Source organism: Cystoisospora suis (assembly GCF_002600585.1).
Source record: "Cystoisospora suis strain Wien I chromosome Unknown contig_560, whole genome shotgun sequence".
Taxonomy (NCBI): Eukaryota; Apicomplexa; class Conoidasida; order Eucoccidiorida; family Sarcocystidae; genus Cystoisospora; species Cystoisospora suis.
The window spans coordinates 45,986-70,020 of NW_027153361.1; the positions used below are offsets into that span (position 1 = coordinate 45,986).

The window sequence follows — 24,035 nt, forward strand, 5'->3', positions numbered from 1 at the left end:
CACGACATGTACATAAACTCTACCAACCTGCGTTAACACCCTGGCGTACCGGTTATCCGTGACGCGAAGTGAGAACACCGTCAGCCCCCACTGAGGCAGATAGGGGTGAAGCCCCGTTCTCGTGGTGTATGGTTAGGATCTACCCCGCAACTTATATCTCTAGGAGTCACCCCGCAACTTTGGGTGAACACCCTTAGGATCTACCCCGCAACTTATATCTCTAGGAGTCACCCCGCAACCTATGGGCGGGGATAGCAGGAAGAAAACGCCGTAACTGCCGTTTTCTTTTTTCCCAGTTCAGCAGTTACTGTACACCCGTGCTGCCTCTCATCATCAGTCTGCGGCTGTACGAGCACCCCTCGTGAAGGAATTTGACATGCTTTGTCAAAACATAACGGCGTCTTCCGGGCGCTTAGTTGCCGCAAACCTCGGGCTACGCTTTTCGGTTCGTCTCAGTACCGCAAAAGCAAGCGGGAGTGGGATCAAGCAGAGTTCAAGCCACGGACAAAGATGCTCCTGCGGGCCCGATCCTGACACAAGGCATACATCCCTGTTGCGGTCGACGGCCTTGCTGTTCGAACATGCAGTTCCTCGGCAACAGGGAATGGAACGGTTACTGTATCGCACTCAGTTGGGTGACGTTCTCCCGCACGCGCAGCCCTGGTGTGTTGTTCCTCGTAGTTCGGCTAAGCAGAGTAGACGCACGCCCTTGTTAAGGGGCCGTCTACAACCCCCAGTCTACACTCATTAGTCGGTTACGTGTGTGGAGATGCATTACTCTCTTTATCAGGTTTGACGGGCTTATTCTCTGCACATCGACAGTTTGGGGATCAACAACCGGGCATCCTTTCGAGCGTTTTGCCATTCTTACGTTCCGCTCACCCCCACGGCCAACAAAATGAGGACGGGCGCTAGAGACATTTGAGGGGCGCTAATGGGAAGTACGTCGTTCGCTTCTTGAAAGAGCGGTCTTCCGGCAAGCCAGCCATGGCAACCCGCTCTGCGCAGAGTCACTTATCCGTAAGTGGCGTAGACGTAAGACTATATAGTGGGGTACTTGGAAGGCTCTTTGCCAGCTCTGGGGCTGAGGTTGCGAACTTGCGCCGTTGAAGAAGGGTTGCATCAACATGGCGTTCGCTGGCCTAAGCTCACTCTGTCCCGCTCGTGGCCAGCACCCGTGCCCATCATCCTCTGCTCGAAACGAACAAAACTCTATCGTGCGTACATTGTTATCTGCGAGCGCTCTAACAGAGCGCGCCCACGAAGACCCATCGACTTCTTCGTGTGCCACAGCTTTCTTATGTGCTGCTGTTCGGAAACCTATCCATTACTCCTGTCACGCCACCCGCGGGCAGTGAGCAAGAGCCCCCAATGCCGCGACGGGTATCAGGGGCTTCGTTCGTAGAGGTCCCTGATACGTTACCGACCCACTTCTCAAAATGCAGAAATGATTCCGTTGCAGAAGACCTCTCCGGACGTCACCACTCCCCAAAAAACGCATCAGGGCTGATCACAACAGCTCTCTCCATTTTGGGCTGGATCGATCGTAACTTGTTGCCAGGGGGTCCTGTGACTGCGTGTCGCACGTCCTGAGAGCCCCGACCCCCAAGACATAGCGAGCGCCATGACAAACTGATACGTACAAGACCATCGTACTTCGGCCCTCGGAAAACAAGCTAAGCATGCACAGAAAGGGCAATCCACGGGGAGAAGCCGTGGCGCTGGCAACTTTACATACAGTGTGAGCCCCTGTGGGCAGGGGAAGTAAGAATTGAAACTTCTCAGGCGGAAAGTTGAGCCTAGAAAAGGCTTGTGGGAGGCTACGAGGGCTAAACTTCTGTATTCGTCTCTCCGGTCTGGTTCAGGTGGCATGTCAGTGCTTCAGGCACGTGTATCTGCCAAGGCTTCGTAGTATTGCAAGACGCTGTGGAGCATAGAATACCGCTCATCGTACTCCTTCGTGAAAGGGGACATCCTTGTCGCCATACTCCACATAACGCTCGAAGAATTCATTTCCACTTGCGCCGCAGCTGCTCGGACATCAGCTTCGTGTTCTGTCGTCATTTTTGTCATGCCTCCCCCAACTTTCAGAAGGAACGCGTTCGGCTGGACAATGAAGCCATCGCTGCCGCAGCCTTGAACGCATACCGGGTCAAGAATCATTGTCGGCCGCCGCCCGGCCACCTCCTGCTCAGATCTGCCGGTTGAAGCCCGGTCCGGGCTGCGGGAGTGGTCAACCGGGCTGTAAAGGATCACACTGCTGCTGCTTTTAGCCAAGTGATGCTCGCACCAACTGGCGAAGCCCTCGCCGCAAAACCTCGGGGAGCCGAAGGCTACGGCTCGCACATTCTGTTAGCAAACACGACACGGAAATCACATACAAATATATGGATCTCTAAAACTCTTTTCTCACCATGTTTTTCTCCGGGGACACCGGACCCCCGTCTCCGCTTCCACTACGCAAAATGCCAGCTGCTTATCAAGAGCTTCGAGTTGACGTGGATATCTGTCGTCAGTACAACTAGCACACGACATACGATCCGGTATGTAGTACATCTTGCACTGTGGTAACTGGTGACAAAAGAGCAGGAAGTACTATGCGTAGTAAGCTTGGCTTCCTTTCCTGAGAGACACGCCTCTGGAGAAGTCTTTCGTACTCGCGAGCCAAGAGTCGCAAGGGTCGACTCTGGGTCCACATGAGAAGCAAGCAAAGCCGCCATGTAAAAAGCGGTCGGTCCACCAATGCTGAAACCCCCGCACGTGATCCGCTGCAGGTTGCTCGTAACGCTGTTCCGCCGCAGAGATGATGCTGAGGTGATTGGCTGTGTCTTCGTCGGCTCAGCTCGCGACGAGCCAGGACGCAGCAAAACACCAGCGTCTCGCAAGAAACTCTGGAACTGCCCGTCATGCCAAAAAGTCAACGCCGACGTTTTTGCCGTTTCCAAAAAAGGAATCTGCATAGAAATCGGACACCGTATCCGGAAGCCCAAGCCCGCTGTCAGCCATCGAAGCAGCGGTGATGAGCAGTTCACCACAAGGCAACAGAAGCCGGCGAGAGGGAGAATGGCCCGCGGTCCAGGGAGCCCCGACGCTGGAGCGCAAGGGCGGCAGGCGTTGACGCTCTGGGAGGCGGAGACCCAGGCTACAGTCCGGTATGCCCGACATTGCTCTGGAAACGGCAGAGTAACCACACCGACTGCTCAGCCACAGTGTTGACCTATTGTACCTCTCGATTCACAATGACGCAAGACCGATCGTCGCCTGCTCGTCATTGCGTGCTTGGTCCCACCTGGTCAAGAGGCATTTCCTCGGGTTGCTTCTCTTCCCTCGTCTCGTCCTGCTGGAGCTTGAAACTCGTGGCGAGACGGCAAGTCAGAGAAAGGATATCCATGAGGTTCTTGGGGTCAAACCAGTTGAAGCAGATATACAAGTGGTCCTCGTCGTCGTTCAGAAAGAGAAGGCACTTGGTATTAGCTCCGATGTCAACACTACCGACCACTTGCATGTCCACGTTGCTGCTGAGCATGCCTGTGCCGGCCGCGCCCATTCGCTGCGGCTTCATAAAAGATGCCCCGAAGCCTCCGACCGCCGCTGTCGGTCCTGCTGTTCCGTTACTTTGGAGGTATATGTTGATCCGCTGACCCTTTGTGATATTTGTTCGGCTATGAAGCCCTATGAGCCTGCAGAGAAGACGGAACTCCCAGAGTTTCTTTTCAGTGATACTCTCCGCGGAATTGAATGCACTGGGAGAAAGCACAGTAGGCGTGGAAACTTCCCGGTCACGAGGAGGAACGAGTTGGGTGCCGGGTTTCCACTTCGAGGGTGGAGTGGAGAAGGAGGATGTTGCAGCCGGCATTGCGCCTAAGCGGGACAAAGATTTGTCGGCCCTCCTATTCTGGTAGAGGGATGCTATGCAGGCCTCCGCTTACGGGAACCGCACTTCACTCTTAGAAGTCTCCAGAACTCGCTGGCCCGACCAACATCGCTCTAACAGAGAACCGAGGTTCATCACGTCGGATTGACACCACCTTAAGGGCACAAGGGGGCCGATTCGAAGGCTCGACCACAGGTCAACCAGCAGCAACCAGCAGTTGACGCCTCATTAGGACACGGAAATCGAGGTGCTCGCTGGCCACTTGGTTAAGGAAAGTGCTCTCGTGTCTTGCGTAACGATCGGAGCAGCGCGGCAAGACAATATAGCTACTGCGCACAGGGGTGCTACTCCATACAAACGGTTGCGTTGTCACCACGTCTATTATGACCGTTTGCGGGCCCGGTCAAGTTTTTTGACGCCGGCAATTGTCTACACGGCGAAGGGCCCCTTGACTACCGCCACCAGCACAGTGAGGAACGACGACTTGCGACTTCTGGAGAAGGACGCTGACGGTTGTGGTGAAGCAGAGTGACGGGGAAGGTGTCCTGCCTATCCCCTGGGCATGCAACCGACCCAGCCTGCCAAAAAAGCCTCCTGTCCCAAGTGCAGTGCCCTTTGTCGAGGGTAACGGCTTAACATCAAGCTCGACGAAACGCACCACACAGTAAAACACCCTTTTGACAGTCCTTAATCTGCATGTGCCGTCGCAAGCAAATCTGGACAGAGCACTGGAGTCATCGTTACGTGCTGTCACGTCTCGACCCTGACAACTGAACCTGTCGCGCCAGGAACCGGGAGGAAAGGCGGGTCGGTCAGAGGAAACAACCTGTAACCTCGTTCCGACGTAATTGACGCCCCTCTCCGCAGAGTGGCCGCGGAGAATACCCTGTCGAGTTGTCTCGAGTCGTTGGCGATCTGGCTGCCCCACGACTTTGCTGCGCTGCGAGAGCTTGCAGTTTAACCTCAACAACCAGTTATCTGGATCTGCTTTACAGCGCGGGTCGTCATTAATTCTTTAGCAACCTGCCATGCTCGCGAAAGAGTCGCTGCCGCCAGAAACCCAGTAGGATTTCCCCGGGTCAACTTGCAAACTGTCGCTTCCCCTCTATCTCCAATCAAATTCGTACTGTCCAGAAGACCTGCAATAAGCCCGACACAATACCTCTCTTCCGGAACAACTGGCGACTGGGACAACTGGTACACAAGCGACTTCTTCTGAGGGTTCTCTCCCCGGCTTATCTGCTTCCCGTAAAACGTGCAAACTGTACCCTGGGCAGGGAGGCATTTCTGATTCCTAACGCGTTCATACCGTCTTCCACCTTAAGCTGCCGACTCAGCCTGGGTCCGTGTAGAGTTGCGAGAACGGAAACAGCCAAAATACTTTACTCAAAAACGAAGTGTACTGCCGCCTAGGCCCACTCAGGAAACGGGCCTTCGCGGCCGAATGCTGCGCGACACCAAAACTCGATGGGGGCGACGCCGAAGTGGACACTAGAAAAAGACCGACTACGAAAGCTGCGGGGCGCAGAACTGCACGAGGGGCAACCCCAGTTCCCCCCAGACCTGGGGGCTGAAGGGGAGCGTAGACGAAGCAACCGCCGTGTCCGAAGATGAGCGCGGTGCTCGGAGCAGAGAGTTCCGAAGCAACAGCCGTCTCTGGAACAGCAGTCTCGGCCGATAATTTATTCTACGCACCCCACACTCCCACAGAAATGAGCTACAGTTCAAGGAAAATAGTATGCGCTACGGGGCACTGTGTACCGAACAAACACATCGTGTCGGGAGTGACTCCTTTCGTCTTCATCGCGAGCGAGCATGCGACGGGTTCGTCGCCTCTCCCTTCGTAATCTCCTTTCCAGACCCCCGTCTTCTTCCGCTCCAGTTCGCATACGAGGCTCGGCTCCATCTGCTGAACTACGGTTCCCCATTGTTCGCCTTCCTTGGCTGAGCTGTACAGTAATATCTTCTGGTCTTTCTCCGGTGCGTCCGTCTTCGCTCCCGTGTCCTACCGAGCAAGTATCCTGAGTATGTTCCTGAGGGGCTGTCGCCTGAGCGTTTGCTCTGCGATCCATGGCATACCTAACGCGCCCTTGCCCCCAGGCAGGAGCTTGTTCCCTAGCTCTTTCTGACATGTCATCAGCGTCCTTTCTCTTCTCTTCCTCGTCATCCTGGGTTTTCTCCTCTTCCTCTTGCCTTGTTGTCTCTTCGAGGTGTTCTTCGACTTTTTTTCTTTGACCATCCCACCCATCGACACCACGACCCCTGCACGGAGATGTTCCAGAAGCATCACCCTTTCCTCGTGCGTTCCCTCCGTTACGTGTCTCCTCAAGTGCCTGGCCTTGGAAAGTTTTCCGAGCTTCTCTGCTACAGCCAGGGAACAGATCGTCTTCACCATGTGATCTCGCGTCTTCCGGTTCTTCCGCGGGTCCATCTCGTCTACATTCCCGTCCTCCTTGAGTAGAGGCCCAGTCTGTTACACTCGGTGCCCCTTTCTCCGTACGGCCACGGGATCGACATTGCCGTCGAGGTTCTGGGCAACGCTGACCGCGTCTCTGTTCTCCCGCATTGTCTTCATCGCTTGTATTAGTATCACTGTCTGTCCTACTAATGTCAGATTGACTGTCCTGGTCATCGCTACTTTCCGACCCGCCTTCACCTGCAATTTCGTCTACTTCTTCGTCCTCATTCTCCGAGTCCTCGCTGTCGTCTGCTGCGGCCAGACGACGCCGATGACTACAGGACAGAGAACGCATGCCGACACAAACCACTGCACACCCAGGTGAGCAACAGTTGCCTGGACCCCCTTTTCGACAACCGCACAAGCACGCGCGAGATATTAGCCTCAGGCGTCAAGACAACCACAAAGGCACACGCTTATTAATGCACGACTATTAACTAAACCGCCCGTATACAGAGGAGAGCAGTGTTCATTCCGCCACCCAACAGTCCTGAGAAGAAACGGTCAAATCGAGAAAGCTTTTTGTCAAGACAAGATCTCCCCATCCACCAAGCGCCGCCTCGGGCAAGAGCGCTGCTGGCTCAGTGCGTCACAGAAGTGAACTCTTCGAAAGGCTCAGGCTTGAGGAAAACAGTCTGCTCCAGCGAGCTGACTTGCACGACTGCACATCTTACATGCCAGCAATTCGATTGAAGTGCATAATGACGTTGTCGTCTTCCAAGGTATCCGCCGTGATGTACCTGGGAAATTCACACAGAGGCGCAGGACCAACAAAGGCCAGTCATCTGCCGAAGCGACAGTAAACCAGATATTTCTTCCCGCCAGACTGGGCGGAACGTCGGCAGAGGAGGAGCACACTGCCTTGCAGAGACAGGGAGGCGGCTCCCCTAGATGCTGGTGGACGTCTCCCCGAAAAAGAAACCAAAGATACGGAAGACTAGTCTCAAGCGATTGCCGTAGTCACGTCTTGACACAAGAAGCGACACTTCGCCTGGCTCCATAATGTTTTCGCACAAGAAAAAACTCTGTACGCAGGGCAAACAGCTGGCTTGTCAATAATATCTGAAGAACTATTCTTTGTGTAGTGGAACTTAGTGGGCACACCCGTGTTCCGAGAACAGGTGGGTTCACGTTAATTTATTTTTTAAAAAAAATTATTTATGAATAAGTTTGATCTATGTTTTTTTAACAATAAATATACTTTTCACGCAGACTGTAAACGACCTACGTTGGTATCACTGGCCTCATTTCCCTTGTGTAACACTTCGTCTCTTTCCCGCACTGGCAACCTTGTCATGAAAGACGTCGCTGTTGAACTTCACAATTGTGTCCCAACTCACTTGCCGTCGGGGGGATAGAAAAGGCAGTTGTCCGCGTCTCCTTCCCCTCGTTTCTGAAGTGTCCAGATGCGGACCATGCGTTCAATCCCACAGCTCGCCAGAGCGGGTGGATGGCGCCCAATGCCTATGGGAGGTGTGCTGACAAAGAAAAAGTACCCACCCATCACCTAAAGAGCCACATGTTACTGATCGGTTGTCAGCGGGCGAGTCCACAATGGCTGGCGAGAAAAATGAGTAGTAGACAGAGTAACTGCGTCAGCCGTGAAGCTTAAATGGGTTGTCTCATTGCTCCAGGATGAGACAACCCATTTAAGCGGAACGCAGGCAGCAAGCCACGAGCAGCCGAACAGCCTCCTTTGTGCAGCATCCGTGCACCCGAGTAGAATGCCACAGGAGGTCAGGCCCATGGGATTACACACGCGTCTACACATTTGTCTACGAATATCACGACGGACTGTCCGGTGGCTGAGCTGAGCCTTGTCTGAGAGCTAACATATGCATATCCAACACAGGCCACCAGCCCGGCTTACGCACACGAGAACAGGGAAAACCGAGAACAGTGAAGGCCCCTCTCCGACGGTGAAAACTACCAGCCTACTTGTTGTGAAAACGTCCCTGGGGTGAACTAGCCTGCTCAGTACATTAAAACCGAGCAAGAGGTTCCCAACCATCCACTGTCTTGACCGTCCCTGAGATGCCTGTTCTGTGACTCGTACCTGGTGCAGCAGTTGACAATAGAAAGGTGCCCTCTCAGAGTGTAGACACTGCGCAGGATTTTGGTGCGACGGAAGGAGTCATGCCCATTGAAATCAATTACATCTGGTAGCCTCCAAATATGCACCTGGGACCGCAGCAGGCACAGAGAACCCGGACTCCCAGAGTGCGAGCTCTTAGGCTCTATGAAAGTCGATCTGCTCCGTACGAGCTTCATGGAAAAAACGGGGGCGCGCCAGGCTCCAGGCGAGACCCCTCGTTTGAGTACGTATATTGATACCCGTTGACAAACAAGCGAAAAACTCAATCAGCCGCCTCTAAGTGGCCGCTGCGGAAGTGACCGTGAGCGACGCTCTGGCTGCCCACGGGAAATCACCGTGATGACCAGTGCACCTAGTAGAGTGATGAAACAGACGAATACCCTAAGGGCGGCCTGTTCTCAGTGGTCTACAAATCAAACGTTGTCACTCCCACAGAACAACAGCGAAGCAGTCCAGTAGGTGGTGCATACTCGTTTGTCTTCAGAGCCGACCGCAACGTGCCTATCATCGAACAGAAAACACCCAGCCTTCAAAGTCACCAGATTCCGTAGTCCATCGCTCCTCAGCTCGAAAAGTGGAAACTGCATCACCCCGCCACACGCACAGCCAAAAAGAGAACAAGCCTGCAAGGCACCGGAAAGAGATATCGGAGATTCCGTCCTCAATCAAGCAATGTGCGACAAAGAAGAAAAACTATCAAGTAGACGCACTGCGCGAAGCCTCCGCAACGCCAGCACTGTTAGCGCTCAAACGTAACACACACCTATTTAGCTGAGGGAGGCAGACGTTATCTCAGACAACTTTTCACGCATGCAAGTATGCACCCAAAGAGTTCTTCCTCTTTGTGGTACACGGCAAGAAGCACATGTAATCAGTCCGCTACAGGCGAGCAGGCATAGGGTTTCAATAGGCGGTACCAGCGGTGGGCTCAGAGGCAAACACGTACCGACTTTTATATACTGACAGCCGGGCTTCCAAAGATGAACCCCAATCTCAGGAGGAAGCAGATCTCTTTTTCTCAGCAAGGCAATCAAGAGTGTCCACGGCACACGTGTGCACATATAGTCAAGAGAAGATTGTCGCTTACAGGATTTCCGGTGGCATACACAAGAGGAGGAGACCGTCTCAAGATGACCAACATCAACTGGCCAGACCAAGAGAAATGCACACGGTCAGCACCTCTGAGCACTCTTCCTTCGGGATTTTTCTCGGTAACGCTACAAGGAAAAAACGAACTACGCGCACCGGTTCCCGAGGCCGCTCTGCCTCGTTGAAGCGCGTATCCATAGAGGCGCAGTAACCGCCTTCGTAGAAGCAAGTTCTGTCTGCCGTTCCCATTTTCCTGCGCGATATCCTCCACTCGCCCTACGTCCACAGCCAAGGGTTCTCTTCCGCGTTCCTCGCGAACATCTTCTCCTCCGCCGCGGTCATGGGCCTGCTGCGAGGCTCTGGAAGCTGCCGGCGATGGTCTCCTGCGCCTCGCACTCCTTGCGTGCAACACGTCCAGCTCCACCTGGTTAAGTACTTCCGCTTGATCTTCGTCGTCACCACTTCGAGCGCGCAAACGCCTTGCACGACGTGAGTCCCGACAACAGTCCACTCCTCCTCTCAGTCGCCTGCCGTCCGGGCGCGTTCTTCCCTTTGGACTGTCCCTTGTTACTATGCTTGCCTCGCTGTCCGAAACCGCATCTGAAAGTGAGGAGGAAGTACTCAACTTTGACCTGGTCTGACGTAAGGTCCTTCCGTTGTGCTCTTCTTCACTGTTGTCGACACTCGATGGATCCCAGCCAGTTGTCCTTTTACCCACCGTTCTCCGGTATGCCGTCCGCTTTCCCGCACCCGCCTTGTATCGCTCCCCTCTTTCCCCATTCTCGGGCCGAGGAGCCAAGTGCGTCGCATGTCTCGACTGCGAGCCGTCACGGCTCGACACCAACGAACTGTCCTCGATAGGACTCCCTCTTGGGGTGCAATCTGTCTCTTCCGCTCGGTCATCCGCCATTTCTCTTCCGTGTTTGGGTCGTTTCTTCTCCTGCTCGTGCGGGTTTGCATGCCTGGTCCTCATTCTTCGGACTGCGGCACGATTACCGCCTGACACGAAGATTTCACGAGCACACTCAACGGTGGGAGGCGATGAAGATCGACGCCGATGAGGTTTCCTCCCGGTGGCCTCTGCTTCGTCGGGTCGAGCCTGCTCGTTTGAAGACGACCCAGATGCAGTAGAGCAACTTCCCGAACCCCCCGACTGTCTCACTCCATCACTTTCGTCATCTCTCCATCTTCCCGGGCTTTCGGGTAGTATCTCACGCTCTGGTCCCTCTGTCTCTCCTGCGTCCTGCGCTCGTCCTACTCCTCTTCTGCGACACCTTCTCCTCTCGCCTCGGTCAGGGCCCGGGGCCTCTATCCGCGGGCGGGTCCGCTGCTTCCCAGGAAGCCAACGCTGGCCCCTCCGGGGATCCGCACTATCAGGCCAAAGGACATGTGGATTTCCTTCGGCTGGCGAGTGTCTCTCTGCATCCGACCGCGTCCCTCTGCAACCTGATACGCTCTCTACTGGTTCTACATCGTCGGGCGAAGGCTTGAGAAACTTTGTATCTACAGAAAGCTCCTCGGGTTCCGAGACATAACCCGCCGAAACCGGTCTCTGAGATTCTGAAACGTCTGCCGGCATCCCGACACTGGGGGTGGTGACGACCCCGTGGCGCTCTTGAAGTCGTGATCCAGATTTTGATCTTGCTTCTTCTTTCCTCGCCCACATACAAGCTGTCCTCGGCTTTTCTCCGGCTTCTACGGCGTCTTCACACTTTACCTCACCTCGGTTCTCCTGAAGTGCGCTGACGCCTTCTGCCTCACTGTTCACCTCTGGCTTGGGCGAGACGTGCGTGGGGAGTGCGATGCTTCCCGCTTCACTACCGTGAACGTTTCTGCAGAATGAACCCTCCGGAGTCTCGGTAGCCGGCCAAAGCGACGATACAGAAACACCATCTTCATGCACTCTTCCACACGTTGTCTTTTCAAGGTCATCGTGCGCCGTCACCCGGCTCGCCGACTCACGATGAACTTGAGCTGCGCCGCGGTGTCCAACGGCATGCCCTAAAGTCTCCCGTCGGCTTCCTTTCCTCTCATCACGTTCGGTGGAACATCCACATTCCCCGAACGGGGTTCGCCTTCTACCTCCCCCTTTCAGGGCAGCACCCCGCGCGCGTCGTGCTGCAGAGGCTTCCTCAAAGGCGTCTTCTTCATATACTGTACCTCTGCTGTCGTCATGTTCCCTTCGATCCCCGGTGCGTTCAGTAGTATTCTCACCGAAGGTCGCATCCGTCGTTATCCTTCCACTTTCTTCCGTATTACTGGCGTGGTCGCCACCATGACCAAGTCCAGCAAGGAGGCATCTGCGCTCTCTCTTTTCCCTGCCTGCTTGGTCTGGAGGGCGTGTTCCCTCGTTCTTACCAGTTCCACTGCTTCTCCAGCCGAGTCGATACGGTCGCCTCGTGTCTCCGGAGCGTGTGCACCGGAAGTCTTCTTCACCGCTACTCCTTTCATCCCGAACACTTCCCCCTTCACGAACTCCGAAGCATGTCCTGCTGGGCGGGCTAAGAATCCTCTCCGTCGCCTCCTTCTCAGATAGCGGTACTTTTTTTTCATCTTCTTGTAAACGCATCAGAATCATCACGCCGTCGGCAGGAGTAGACGTGTCCTCTCTCCGTCTCGGCGCCGGCAGTGGACCAATTAGCAACCGCACATCACTGTCTTCCTCACAAGGAATTCCTCTCCTCGTCTTTTCCAGAGTGTCCTTCCTCTCCTGTTCGTCGTCAAGATCTCGTCCACCTGCCTGTGGAATCTCGAGCTTCGCTAGGTCTTTGGTTGTGCAAACAAAATCATCATCTCCGAGGTAGACTCCGTCTCCGCCCGGCCCACACTCTGCGTAGGCTTCGTCTTCTTCGAGAGGGGAGACAAACGACGTAGTTAGTGGAGACCAGTCAGAGAGCGGGGAGGACGGTGAGGCTTGAGTGTCTCCCCGTAGTCCCGCGAAAGCAAACGACGACGAATTCTCTCCTTGCGCCGAGACATTTCCCTCGCTTCCTTCTGCGTCTCCTCCAACTTCTTGTCCTTCAACGCCGAGATCGTGCGGTGGTCGCCTCTCCCCTCTCCTCCTCCTTCTAGTCCGCGGTGAAAGAGACAGTCCTTCATTGTCTCCCTGCTCCTGGTCCCTGTCTTTTCGCTTCTTGTTCCTGCTTTCAAGCTCCAGGCTGTCGACTGTGCACGACGCTTGCGACCCAGTAACAGACCCGACAGGTATTGTCACACGACATCCAACTGAACTGCTTAGTTCCGTCCCGCTATCCGCGAGCTCCTCATCTCTCCCTGTCCGCAGTGCTGCGCCGCGGCGTGTGTCGTCTGTTCGCCCTCCCAGTTCTCTTCTGGGCGCTATCACCAAGCGTGTCTCCTGCATCACTCTTGATAAGCACTTGGCACTTGCAGCCTCTAGATCTTGGGGTTCCAAGCTGTTCTGCGGTATACTGCAACTCTCGGAGACAACAGTGCGCCTTCTGTCCGCCTGCCTGGCTGAACCACTCGAAATACCGAGACTGCCGAGTAACCGCAGACGGCCAAGGCTGGCCTCCCTCTGTCCCGGTGTGATGGTACGCGCTTCCTCTTGTGCTCGCGAGGGGAGAAAGGACGGCCGAGGAGGAAGCGCAGGAAGATAATCGAAAGCGGATGAAAGAACAGAAGGCTGTGCACACAAAGTCGTGCTTCCCTGGTCAGCTGGCGGGGCCTCAGAATTCCCCACACCAACGTTTTGCCCTGGAGTCCTTTCTGAGGAGACATCACATCCCATCCACTCTGTCTCTACGGGTACACCCTGAGACACCTGTTCATGCTCCTGCCCCCGAGAAAAAGTACCCCGTAGCGAGCCCCTCTGTCTCAGACTCCGTCTATTGACATCCAGATTCCTCCCGCGCCCACGTTCAGTTACACGGGAGTGACGCGACCTCTCCCGAGAAAACCTGGACACGTGTTGTCGCTGTTCAGAAGAGACCGAAGAGGAAGAGACAGACGATGAGGAGGAAGTGGACCCGTGTCGTCCACTGCTGCTTATCAGCCGTCTTAACCACCTGCGCGAAAGAAACGAAAGATCCACGTGGACGCCCTCGTGATACCAATCGCTCTGCTCGTACTCCAGGACATCTTTCAAAACGCAAGTCGTTCTCTTCGATCGAAGGTCCTGTGAGAAAAGACAAGCGCAGAACGTTATGAAGCCACTCAACGCGGACGGAGACTCTGTGTCCCACATGTCACGCCCGTAAACAGAGTACGTCAACGGGACACCTGTACGAAACTGTCAGGCTCTCCATCTCTAGCTGCAAACATGACGAGACGAACACCACAAAAGGCTCTTTCAATAGACAAAGCACATACTGCGACACCCTACCCCAGCGAATGAAAGAGTATGGTTCCCCCAGGAGCCGCGCTACGTCATATAGAGTTAGCAGCGCAGTAAAGGGGCTATGGCTACTTCCGGCAACTGCTCCAGAAAAAGCTAACATCCCCCCATGGCAGGATTCCTGTCGTCGCAGGTAAAAGGGTGCAACTCCCCGAATTCTCCTTTCTGCACTCATTAAGATCGCGACACGACAGGAGGGTGCACGCGCGGGCGTAGGGTGCGGCGGGGCCTTCCGAAAATCGCTCAGGAGCTGTCTGGAGTCGGGCATGATCCGGGATCTACATCGAGGCTCAGCACATGGATCGGCTAGCGACTCAGCAGAGTCAAAAAGGTGCCATTTGCTGAGATCGGCTCCCACAGGTTAGCTGCTGCATCAACCAGTCAATGAGTTAGCTCATATAAGCCAGGTGTCGTCACACTACGCCACACTTACCACCAAGGCTGCCTTCTGACAACAGCAGTAAGCGAAAAGATGGTGATCTGTGGGGTGCACAGCAACGCTCAGGACTGAAGCCCCTGCTCGGACAACAACCTTTCCCAGCATCTCGTTCTCTCTGCGGCGCATTCCAGGCAACACAGATAATTACCTGGCGACTTGGTCGGGTGTGACGGCTACTCACTTTCATGGCGCTACCCCAAAAAACACAGACTTCCACATGCGACGCCAGGACAACTAGAAGCGAAAGCTACACGCACAAGGGGGAGCTCGCTACTCGCTGTCTTTCAGTGAACACGTTGAGAATGCGACCCGGGACGGAGGCACGGGGGATCCTAATCGACCGGCTGTCCTTTAGCCGTTCCGCAGTGTGGGCATTTCAATCTTCCTGAAGAGGTGCCGACACCGTTTAGATCCTTCTGCTTGGCTACCTGAAGTCGAACAAGTCAACAGTCCCTGCCTCCATCGCCGAAATCGCCTCCTCGTGACCCGAGTTGAGAAACGCGCACTGGTAGCTCGCGCCTCCATTCAAGTCGCGCAGCAGCCTCCGCCTGCCGGCTCCCGGCAGCACCATTTCCCTCTGCAGCTCTTCCCAGTCACTCCGCACCTAACATAGCCCACAACACGCCAGTGAGAGGGGACTACACTTCGTAAGTGACAGACGCGATGTTTAGCCACGGACAGAAACAAGTGCAGTAACAACATGCTCACGCAATCTAGCGTCCCAGGCAGCTTGCAGCGTCCCGCCAACATGAACCAGCTGCTTGCTGCACAGCCACACACCGCATAGCTATAAGCGTCGCCGTCTGTCCAAGGACCTACTCACCGGAACGTCAAGACATGCCCCGGACAGCCGAAGTGAGCTCAGACAAACAACCAGAAAAGGCCGCCAAACACGCACAAGCTTCGTGCCCACGTGCACGCGTAAAAGCTGCGAGCTGAAGTGTTGACAACATGGGTCTCACCAACGCACCGTCTTACCGCAACATTTTCAGGGTTAGCGAGGGCTGTTCGGACGACTAGACCGTCGTTCCCACATGTCAGGACGTAAGTGTCTGTGCCTACGAACAAAAACGTCACGCACATGCAACAGAAGGGACGCTGACGGTAGGAGGTATCTTGACTACAGAAGCAAAAAGCGGCAGCCGACAAACGTTCTGGTCCAGCTCCTGTCGCCTCGCCTAGCCATCAGGTACTCCGAAGGGGATTCGTAGTCTACCGGGAAGGACGCAGTGCATGACAAATCTTGACTCCACAAAACGGCATTTGCTGTAGCCCCGCTCCCAGCCCACCGTCGAATCTGACGAGCGCTCCTGTGGACCCAGTGACACCCTGCAGACGACCGAAGACAACCTGACGTTCTGCCGGGGTCCGACAAGTATACTATTTGTTCGGGTACCAGCAACGGCCGCAAATCACGAAGCGCTGACTGCCTAAACAAAGATATCAATGTCCGTTTTCTCCTACAGCGAGACGAGTGGAAAGCGGGCCCGCAGATGGAAGCACGCCCGAATGTACCGCCAGAGTGTGCCGATGAGGAATCTGTAGACGAAGTGTCGGCAATAAAGTCTGACTTAGTACTCAACATACTGTCAAACTGAACGCAGAAAATGTTTTCTCTGTGCTTCGTCTGAAGCTCGTGAACGGGGACTTTCTTCGGCTCTGCCACACGCCATAGCAACACACGCCTGTCGTCGCCGGCGCTGCCGAGAAGGCCTCCGTCTGTCGAGAAACTGAAAGTCCAGAATACAAAAAAGAATAGGCTAATGCAACAAGCAACCACGCTTTCTAGGACGCCCCGCGAGAAACAACGAACAGAAGCGCGTCAAGGCAAGGGCATTCATGCAGGACGCCAACAAATGGAAAGATTGGCTTTAACGCGAAGTGCCCGCCGAGCTGATGTTCACAGGTATAATGAAAACGGAAAACAAAAAGAAGAGCAAAGGAAACACTGTTCTGGGGGGCAAGTTAAACACGTATCAACACGAGGACAAGAAGATCTAGCTGAGAAGTTAGGCAAGTTCTGTTTCATCCACCTGATGCACTCTGCATGGTTGCTCTGACAGACTAAGCCATAAGCTCGAGCGGAACAAGTGTGCACAAAAAATGGACGGTTTCAGATAACAACCAGACTGTGGAGTGTCTGGGGGAGTGTGTCTCGGCACCATGCATCGAGCATGTGACACATATGAGCAGGACGTCACCTTATGCACCAACTGAAAAGCGAATCTGTGTATGGCGAGACGCCGAAAGCTCAGCCTTAGCAAAGAAGCAACGCGGATCCTCCCCAAGCCGGGAAACTGAAAGACGAAACCGCAGCACGAAGGTACAAAGTGGAAACTCCACATGCACATGCTCAACGGGAATACGTCTTCTGCGAGGTCCAAAGTACAAGAGGGGCGCCTGGCGCAGGGTGGCACCGGATTCCGACATGTCTTCTTCCGTTATAGCAAACGACTTGCCTCAGCGCGTTGACACATCCGGAATGTCCTCTAGCTCTGAAGCTCGTCGAAAAAGCTTCGTCCTCCTGAAGCCTCTGTCGAAAATATCTATCTACTCCCGCTGCGTAGATCCCCCCGTACGACTCCCACGGCCTTGCCCAGCCGCCCCCTGACCGGCCTCCCCGGAGACCCCGAGATCCCAAGCCCTCCATATACAGGTACTTCGGACGCGCAGACAAGACAGACGGAAAGCCTCCCCGACCAGCAATTGCGAATGACTTTGTACTGATCGAATCGCCGAGGTGAGAGACGGAAACTGAAGACTGTGGTTTTGCAGCAAAACGTTCCCTCCGTCTATCTGACCCTGTTGCTTTATTTTTTCTCACTCTGTCCGTCTCCCTTAGCACTGTAGCACTGCTTGAACAGTCGGATTCAATAAATTCTTCCAGATAGCTCAGAGTCCCGAGCGGTTTCAGATGTCCATACGCCCGGTAGAATTTGTTCCGCTTCCCCGCGGTCACTTCTGTGTCCCCTGCCTTACCTTCCTCCCCTTTACTAAGGTCCACATGGCACGCCAGGTTCGTTCGGTGTCCCCCCGGACTTGCATCCTTTTGGATGTCGCCAGTGGAAACACAAGTGATGTCTGAAAAGCTGAAGAGATGTAGCGGATCGGCGGGGGGAGGCAATATGCAGCCTCTACGCGCGGCCTGCAGAGTTAGAAAGAGGTTTGATCTGGCAAGAGGCTCTCCTGTCCAAGTGGCTTCTCCCGCCGCCCACCCCATGCCAGCATGCGCACTGACATCACCTTCTCCATAGGGTACGTTTTCTGTGGATGTGACGGGCCTCTCCAAGGAGGCAAGCGCATACAGGCTCCGGAATTTCATTCCTACATCTTCCTCCACCCCCAACGTCTCCGCAAATCTAAGCATTTCCTCTGGCCACACGACCTCACTTTTTACTCCAATTGGTTCTCGAGCCACGTCAGAGGGGTCTGACGGGTGTTGCGATGTTGCCATTTGCCACTGCTCTTTGCTGCTAGGCGCCGATGAATGCGAAGTTTTTTCCTGTACTTCACTGAAGTCCGGTGAACGTCCTTCCCCTAGAGCGCACGCCACCTCAGACGGGAACGCAGCGCGACAAGAAGACGTTGCGGAGGGTAGCATTATAGGTCCACACGGTGACATACAAAATGATGGCAAAGGAGGGGGAGGCAACGAGGAAGAAGTACAGAGAAGTGGCTTAGAGGCTGACACGGGAGCACTGCAAGAGCGGGCAGCGAAAGGAACAGGGAAACGAGAAGAGTTCAGCTTTCGTGACAGAAGGGCAGGACAGCTCAAAGACGCTGGCGAGGGCGTAGAACAAAAAGATGATGAAGCAGACGGAAGAGAAAAGAGAAGGCCCGGCCCGCAAGACGTTACACGAGACAAACAGCTGACGGGCCTGTAACACAAGTCGTCAAGAGCAAATCGGGCCGCACGCGCCACGGGTGCACCACATGTTGGAGAGCAGGGCAGAGAGGAAGAAACGGAGAAAGGACACAGGAGACACGAATGCGTTGACGCCTGGGAAGCGTCCTCCGGAGGCAGAGGAGAAAACTCCATCATTCACTTCTAGGCATCTGGTTCTCAGGTGCTCGTGAAAAACGATCCCCTCTTCCAGACATCCAGAAAACGACACCAGGAGGTGAGAACAAAAGGCGCTTGCCTTCACGCCGGCTGTATGGCTGCAGCTGAAGCAAACGTCCATACAAAGTAAGACAAAGGCGACACTCAAGATGCATGGATGGAGACCAGAACAGGTATATGAGCTCGCCACCTCTCGGCCAGACGGGAAGGAGAATATGAAGCAGTGTGGCTGAGGAGCCGCACCTGCCCCCGTTAGCCGGAGAAGAAGACCGGTACGGCACCGTGCCCGCCCCCCTGCCCTCCTCCAGGCGGAACCTTTGCCTTTCGACCACGGAGATTGCTTCCAAGCTGCTTCGCACAGGTCCCCGACACTTCGCGCGCGACCCCGCTACCCAGCTCGCGTTTTACTGTCTCACTGCATTAAGGAGTCGAGCACCTTTAGATGCCCTTCTGGTCCTGACGGAGGAGCTTTTCCTTCCCTACTGCCCCATTTTTTACAGCCTGCCTTCTTCTACTGCGCCTGCGAAAAAGTGCTGCTTCGTCTGCCAGTCACGTGAGGATACCCGGACGTTCTTTCGGGAGAGGAAGGCGTGTTCAGGGAAGTTCCAGAATCATAAGGGCCCCACCCGGTGTGTACGAAAACCAATGAGAACAGACAGCTACTCAAAGAGAAGACAGTCACAGACCTCAGATACGTTGTCGGAAACAGGGACAGTCAGTACAGCCATGGACGCAGGACGCGGTACCAAAGGAAAGAAAAAAGCGTAGCTGTGTACGGCAATCAAAAAGGCTGAGCCATACCTAACTTGGCGAGAGAGACGTGATATTGCAGTTGACAGGGCTGAGACTGTACTCTAGTAGCTAGCTTATCCGACGGAAAAAGCTCACTAGGATGCTACAGTAACAAGGCGCTGATTACTCAAAAGAAAAGCTCACCGGGGCGATTGTTGCCCCTCCTCGCATGTGTTAGACAAACCATCCGCTGAAAAAGAACTTAGTCGAGTTACGGGAGCTAATGAAATCGCGCTCGATCATCAGTCTTTCATGAAACAAAGGCATCCAAAGTGATCAGAAGCAAGCCGGACTTGGAACAACATTCTGCATCTCAATGGAATGTCCAAGGACAGCCCGGTCAGGAAGTATAGACTCGCAGCATCGACGATGCCGTTGTATGCTCTGTCTCCTGCATCACGCGTTCTTCGTTAACACCACGGGCATGCGGACTCACAAGTTCCTAGTCTGCCACACCTGCGCCAGTACATAATGAGGCAGCCTTCGCCCCTAGTAATTCTTCTGCAGGAGAGCCTTTATCTGCTGAGGGAAAGAGCTCAAAAGAAAACTTCGCTTGTCTAACTACATCCGTCTCGCCAGCGGACCCTGCTTCAGGTGCCTGGTCAACCACGCGAAAGCGGGAGACGACGGAGGGCAGCAGATGCACCAGGAAGAGGAAGACTCTCTCTCTGAGAGTCAAATTCTCCAAGAAGGGTGTTGGAACGTACGGTTACTACCGTTCTTGGACGAGCTTTATGCTAGCGTCTGGTCTCCAGCGTTTTTCAGGCACCAGCCACGGCTCGTTTGCTAGACGATCCTGCTGCTGCGTATTCCTCAGCGGCGCGCAGAGACCGCTTTCCTCTTCCAGCTAGACAGCTTTCCTCGTACCCGTGGCAGAGCTGGTTTGGTTTTTCCATTCTTTTATATTTGATCTGATGAAGGGTTGCTGAACTGCTCTCTCGGAGGACCGGCCAAAGAACGGCAGCGCACGCGAGCTCCGCGGCTGCGTGTTCTCTCCGTCGTGGAGACTCCCACGGTTTCGGTCCTTTTCGCACACTACTGGAGGCTGCTGCGTTGGACACGACCGGTCGCTGCCCTTTGTGTCTGCTGTCCGGCAAGGGCCCCTCCTGGGTCGTTGGTAGATTGGACGTGACATGGTCAAGGCAGAAAAAGATTTTCTCAAACAGGAGCTCCTCATGGGGCAAATCGAGATCCTGTGGCGCAGGCCCGCTCCCTGGTGGCCCACAGTTCTCCGCTGACTTCAGCGAGGAGAAGTTTTGTTCTTGGATCTAACGTAGAAAACCCTCTGTTGGAGCATACTTCGGTAGCCGTCTTGCCCCCCGATGAAATATCTGTTTAGTTCGTGCCGTCAGTGTTTTCTGAGTCCTTTCTTTTGTGTGTGCACACAGACTCGATGTCTTTCTGTTAGAATACTGTAGCGCTGCGTACTTGGTTACTCAACCGTAGAGACTGTTTCCTTCCGTTCACCCGGACCATTGTCTCCGTGAGACGTGGCTTGATCTCTCGGCGAATACGGGATTCCTTTCTCCCACTCCGCAGAAGAAGGCGCGAGTCTTACTTTCTGTTGTAGACATTCATAGTCCAGCGGGTAATCCACATTTTAGTCAGTAAGACGGGAGCAGACACCGCTCTCCTCAAAGAGATGTACAACATCATGGAATCGTTTGACTCTCCTCCTTCCTTTGCAGGCCCGGAAGGGGGGACGAGGAACAGTCAAGCTGACTCTCTTTTCTCTGCTCACCACACCCTCGCCACTCCTCTCCTACCTTCGCCTTCCGTGCCTGGCTCCTGTCGGTCTTCCGTATCACCTGTTTTTTGTTCTCCTGATGGACTACTTTCTTGTGGCCATCATGACGCGGTTACCTCCTCCCCTGCCGGTGCTTGTGGAGACATCGACAGTTCCGTACAAAGCGGCTGCGGTGTTGGGGTCTCTACTGTGGGTACTTCGCACTCTGAACTTGGAAAACGACTTTTGGCAGTCTATGATCGGAGAGTTTCAGAGGCAAACAGGAAGAAGGCTCTACTGGAGTTGGACGAATTCCTTCACGTCGCTCGAATCCATTTCTTTGCCGGTTTCTTACTGCTTCCAGTTCTCTGGTTCTTCAATGTGCGCATGTTCTCGCAGTCTCGCTTGTCAGTGTTGGCTGAGAGGCTTTCTCACGGCCCCGAGGACCGGGCTCTCTCCCGCCGAGTAACCAATAGACCAGCAGAAGAGGCTGGAGCACTCGAAGAGAGAGGACGGAAACAGAGTGTGTGGGTTGTAGCCGGGAGCCAGAGCCATTCACAGCAGACCGCACGGGCAGAGAGAGAAGAGGACGTGCGACACACCGGCGCCGGGGAAGCAGGGATGGGCAGAGCACAATCAGCAGACGGAGCGCCGCGGGAGGATGAAGTGGAAGACACAGAGTCGCCGGGCGAAACTCCTTATGCCGGAGAGGCTGTCACCGGTGCAACGGAGGGTGACCCTGTCTTGCAAAAACTGAAAGATCTCCACAAATGTCGGTAGACCCTCGGCGACACAGTTCCGTGTGTTCGGTCCGTTGCACGCGAAAGCCGCCAAATTTGGCTAATGTGAACAGGAGGCGGACTGAGGTCGTTGGAGTGACAGTGTTGGTAGGAGTCTGAACCGTGTGCTTATTTCGGTATCCTGAAGGCTGTCTCGCCTCTGTCCGTCGGTCGGTAGTACTGGCTTGGAACCACAAAGGAATGGAGAATCTGGTAGAAAGCCATCCCCGAGCGCTCCGGCTCTATACTTTCGAGGCTGTAATTAACTCAGAGGCGTGCCTGTGTGTTCACGTAGGTGGTAGCATACAACAGGCCACATTTCCCAAAGCGCTGCGCGGTGTCGAGTCTTCGCATCTGTATGAGTTTTCTGTGGGTCCGTTGCGATGGAGAGCACGATGGATCCTCCACATGCGCAGTGCCGTGAGAGCAGAAACCCAGTAGTCCTTCCTAACTTGACGGAAAAATTCCAGGGGGACCACGCGAGAAGCGTGTTTGTGCTCGTGATCGAGTCATGTATCTGCAGAGACGTATATGGGCCTGCATACGTGCGCGCACATACAAACCTTCGTTTGTAGGTGGCAATATACCTCTTGGTGTGAGTGTTCCTTTTTGTGTTCATGGGAACGGGCAAACGCCTGTGAGCGAACCCAGCCAGACAACGCATATTTGTGTCTGGGTGCGATTTTGTACAAGCGGCTTGTGAGTATTTTTATCTTTCCCGGCTTCGTAACGTATGGGTATTCTTCCCTGCGACATTCTTTGCCCAGACACGGCATGGTCGAAACGGGCGCTATGGGTTTTCCTTTTGCTGCTCATGGTAAGCAGACACTCTCGTCCACGCTGTGTAATTCTCGATAACAGGGGAATTAGACTGCTGCGACTGCTGCTCGGGCGGCACTATTGCGTTCGTTTGTTTGAGTCAACAGTGACAACCTCTGATCGCTCTCTTCTGCCCGCGCGGACTGTGGTCTCCGTGGCCGGTACCTAAAGCGTTCGCGTCAAGCTGAGGTTTTTTTTTTCCCGTGAGTTTTCCTTGCAGGGGATGCACGAGTATCGAGCTGAGTAGAGGTTCTGTGTGGTTATTGGTCAGAGCTAGGGGCAGTCCACCGGAGCCTTAGGGAAATACGGGCGTGTACACACATAGGTGATCCGATGCGCACGCACGTAACCACGTCGGAGGTGCCGTCACTCCGGTTGCTGTTCTGCTTACAGTCCTTCTCTGTATGGCCATGTGTGTAGCTGTTTCCACTGTCGCGCTCCTGCGCCCGCAGGCTGGATCCAGTCCACTAGTCGATTGTTTTCTGTCTGCGCTTTCACGGCCTGTGCGTGTTCTCGGGCGCAACCGTGTACGGGTTCGATGAATCACAGTGTTTTTGTGTGTGCTAGGCTTCCACATTTGTTTCATTTTCTATTCCATAATTAGTGGTCAGCGAGATACTAACACCCAGAGGTATAAACCGGAATGCCACTGGACACTAGCGTTCAGGCTTTGACAGCTTTTTTCTCTGGGCGGCGGGATGCGTTGTCGGAGTACTGGTCACAGCTTCGTGGCATACCAGGTCGGTCTGCACTTCCGTGTCTTCTTCAGGTATGGGCCGTCGTTTTCCAGGTGCTCAACTTCTTCAGCGTTTCCTGGAGAGATGCTTTTGAAATACCCTGTCCGCCGCCATCCCTGTCGGTCGCTCTGAAAAGTGCGGCCCATCTGATGTATTCGGGGCCCCGGTAAAGGTTCTCCCCACATCCGCGCTCCTTTGTTACCGCAGCCCCATCACATATCCAGGCGGTCAAGGAAATCGGGGGCAGTCGTGTTCTGGATTCTCTGGATACGTACGAGCAGTACATTTTCCTCGCGGTAGTGGGATCTATGTGGTCCGTGGAAAAGAAGCTGGCAGCGGTCAAGCAGTGCAGGTGGTCCTTGCATGGCAGGCGGCCGTTTGCAGATCGTGTACTACATGGCCGGCGTCGAAAAGTGCTATGTTGTGAGCTTTTGTCGCCTCAGGGGCCGAGTGAAGCCTCGGGACAACGCAGTTGTCCGCACTCGCGAGGTCCTTCATTTTCTTTGTCCTTTTGTTGCAAGTTTATGCCTGTCTCCGTCGTTCCGTAGCCCGTTTCAAAGTATGGCGTATTCAGCTTTTTCTTTCTCTCACGTGAGCGGTGTGTGTGTACTCAAGCTAGATTCTGTTCAACGCGGCCTCTCAGCCTGACTGGCGCTGCAGAGTTACGCCTCTTCGTTGTCTTTTAACCCAACCTAGTGGCCTGTCCCCGCCTTGTTCGAAGAAAGGGGGGGGCTTGGGGTACCGCCAACAGAGCAGCGAGCTAGCGTTCAGCTGAACGGATAAATGTAGGAGCTCAGCAGCAAAAGAAGG

At 54.6% G+C, this 24,035-nt stretch overlaps 3 protein-coding genes across 3 annotated transcripts; 1 reads left to right on the plus strand and 2 right to left on the minus strand.

The window, feature by feature from the left end:
• Positions 1–1,350: 1,350 nt before the first annotated feature.
• CSUI_001418 (uncharacterized protein) lies at positions 1,351–4,334 on the minus strand. The gene is made up of 3 exons (XM_068061624.1): positions 3,290–4,334; positions 2,658–2,954; positions 1,351–2,349 (listed from the first exon to the last, which is right to left on the minus strand). The coding sequence occupies exons 1-3, from the start codon at positions 3,854–3,856 to the stop codon at positions 1,882–1,884; spliced, it is 1,332 nt and encodes a 443-aa protein (XP_067926391.1). The 5' UTR covers positions 3,857–4,334; the 3' UTR covers positions 1,351–1,881.
• An 855-nt stretch (positions 4,335–5,189) lies between these two features.
• Positions 5,190–19,664, minus strand: CSUI_001419 (wd g-beta repeat-containing protein). Its single transcript, XM_068061625.1, has 10 exons — positions 16,769–19,664; positions 15,897–16,039; positions 15,288–15,367; positions 14,738–14,913; positions 14,304–14,424; positions 9,515–13,651; positions 8,389–8,513; positions 7,673–7,810; positions 7,007–7,072; positions 5,190–6,607 (listed from the first exon to the last, which is right to left on the minus strand). The coding sequence occupies exons 1-10, from the start codon at positions 18,349–18,351 to the stop codon at positions 5,599–5,601; spliced, it is 7,578 nt and encodes a 2,525-aa protein (XP_067926392.1). The 5' UTR covers positions 18,352–19,664; the 3' UTR covers positions 5,190–5,598.
• On the plus strand, positions 19,620–23,367 carry CSUI_001420 (presenilin enhancer-2 subunit of gamma secretase; the record flags this gene model as incomplete). The annotated part of the gene is made up of 3 exons (XM_068061626.1): positions 19,620–21,662; positions 22,437–22,486; positions 23,258–23,367. Coding segments are annotated over exons 1-3 (1,014 nt in total), but the record flags the coding sequence as incomplete, so codon positions are not given.
• Between the last annotated feature and the right edge of the window lie 668 nt (positions 23,368–24,035).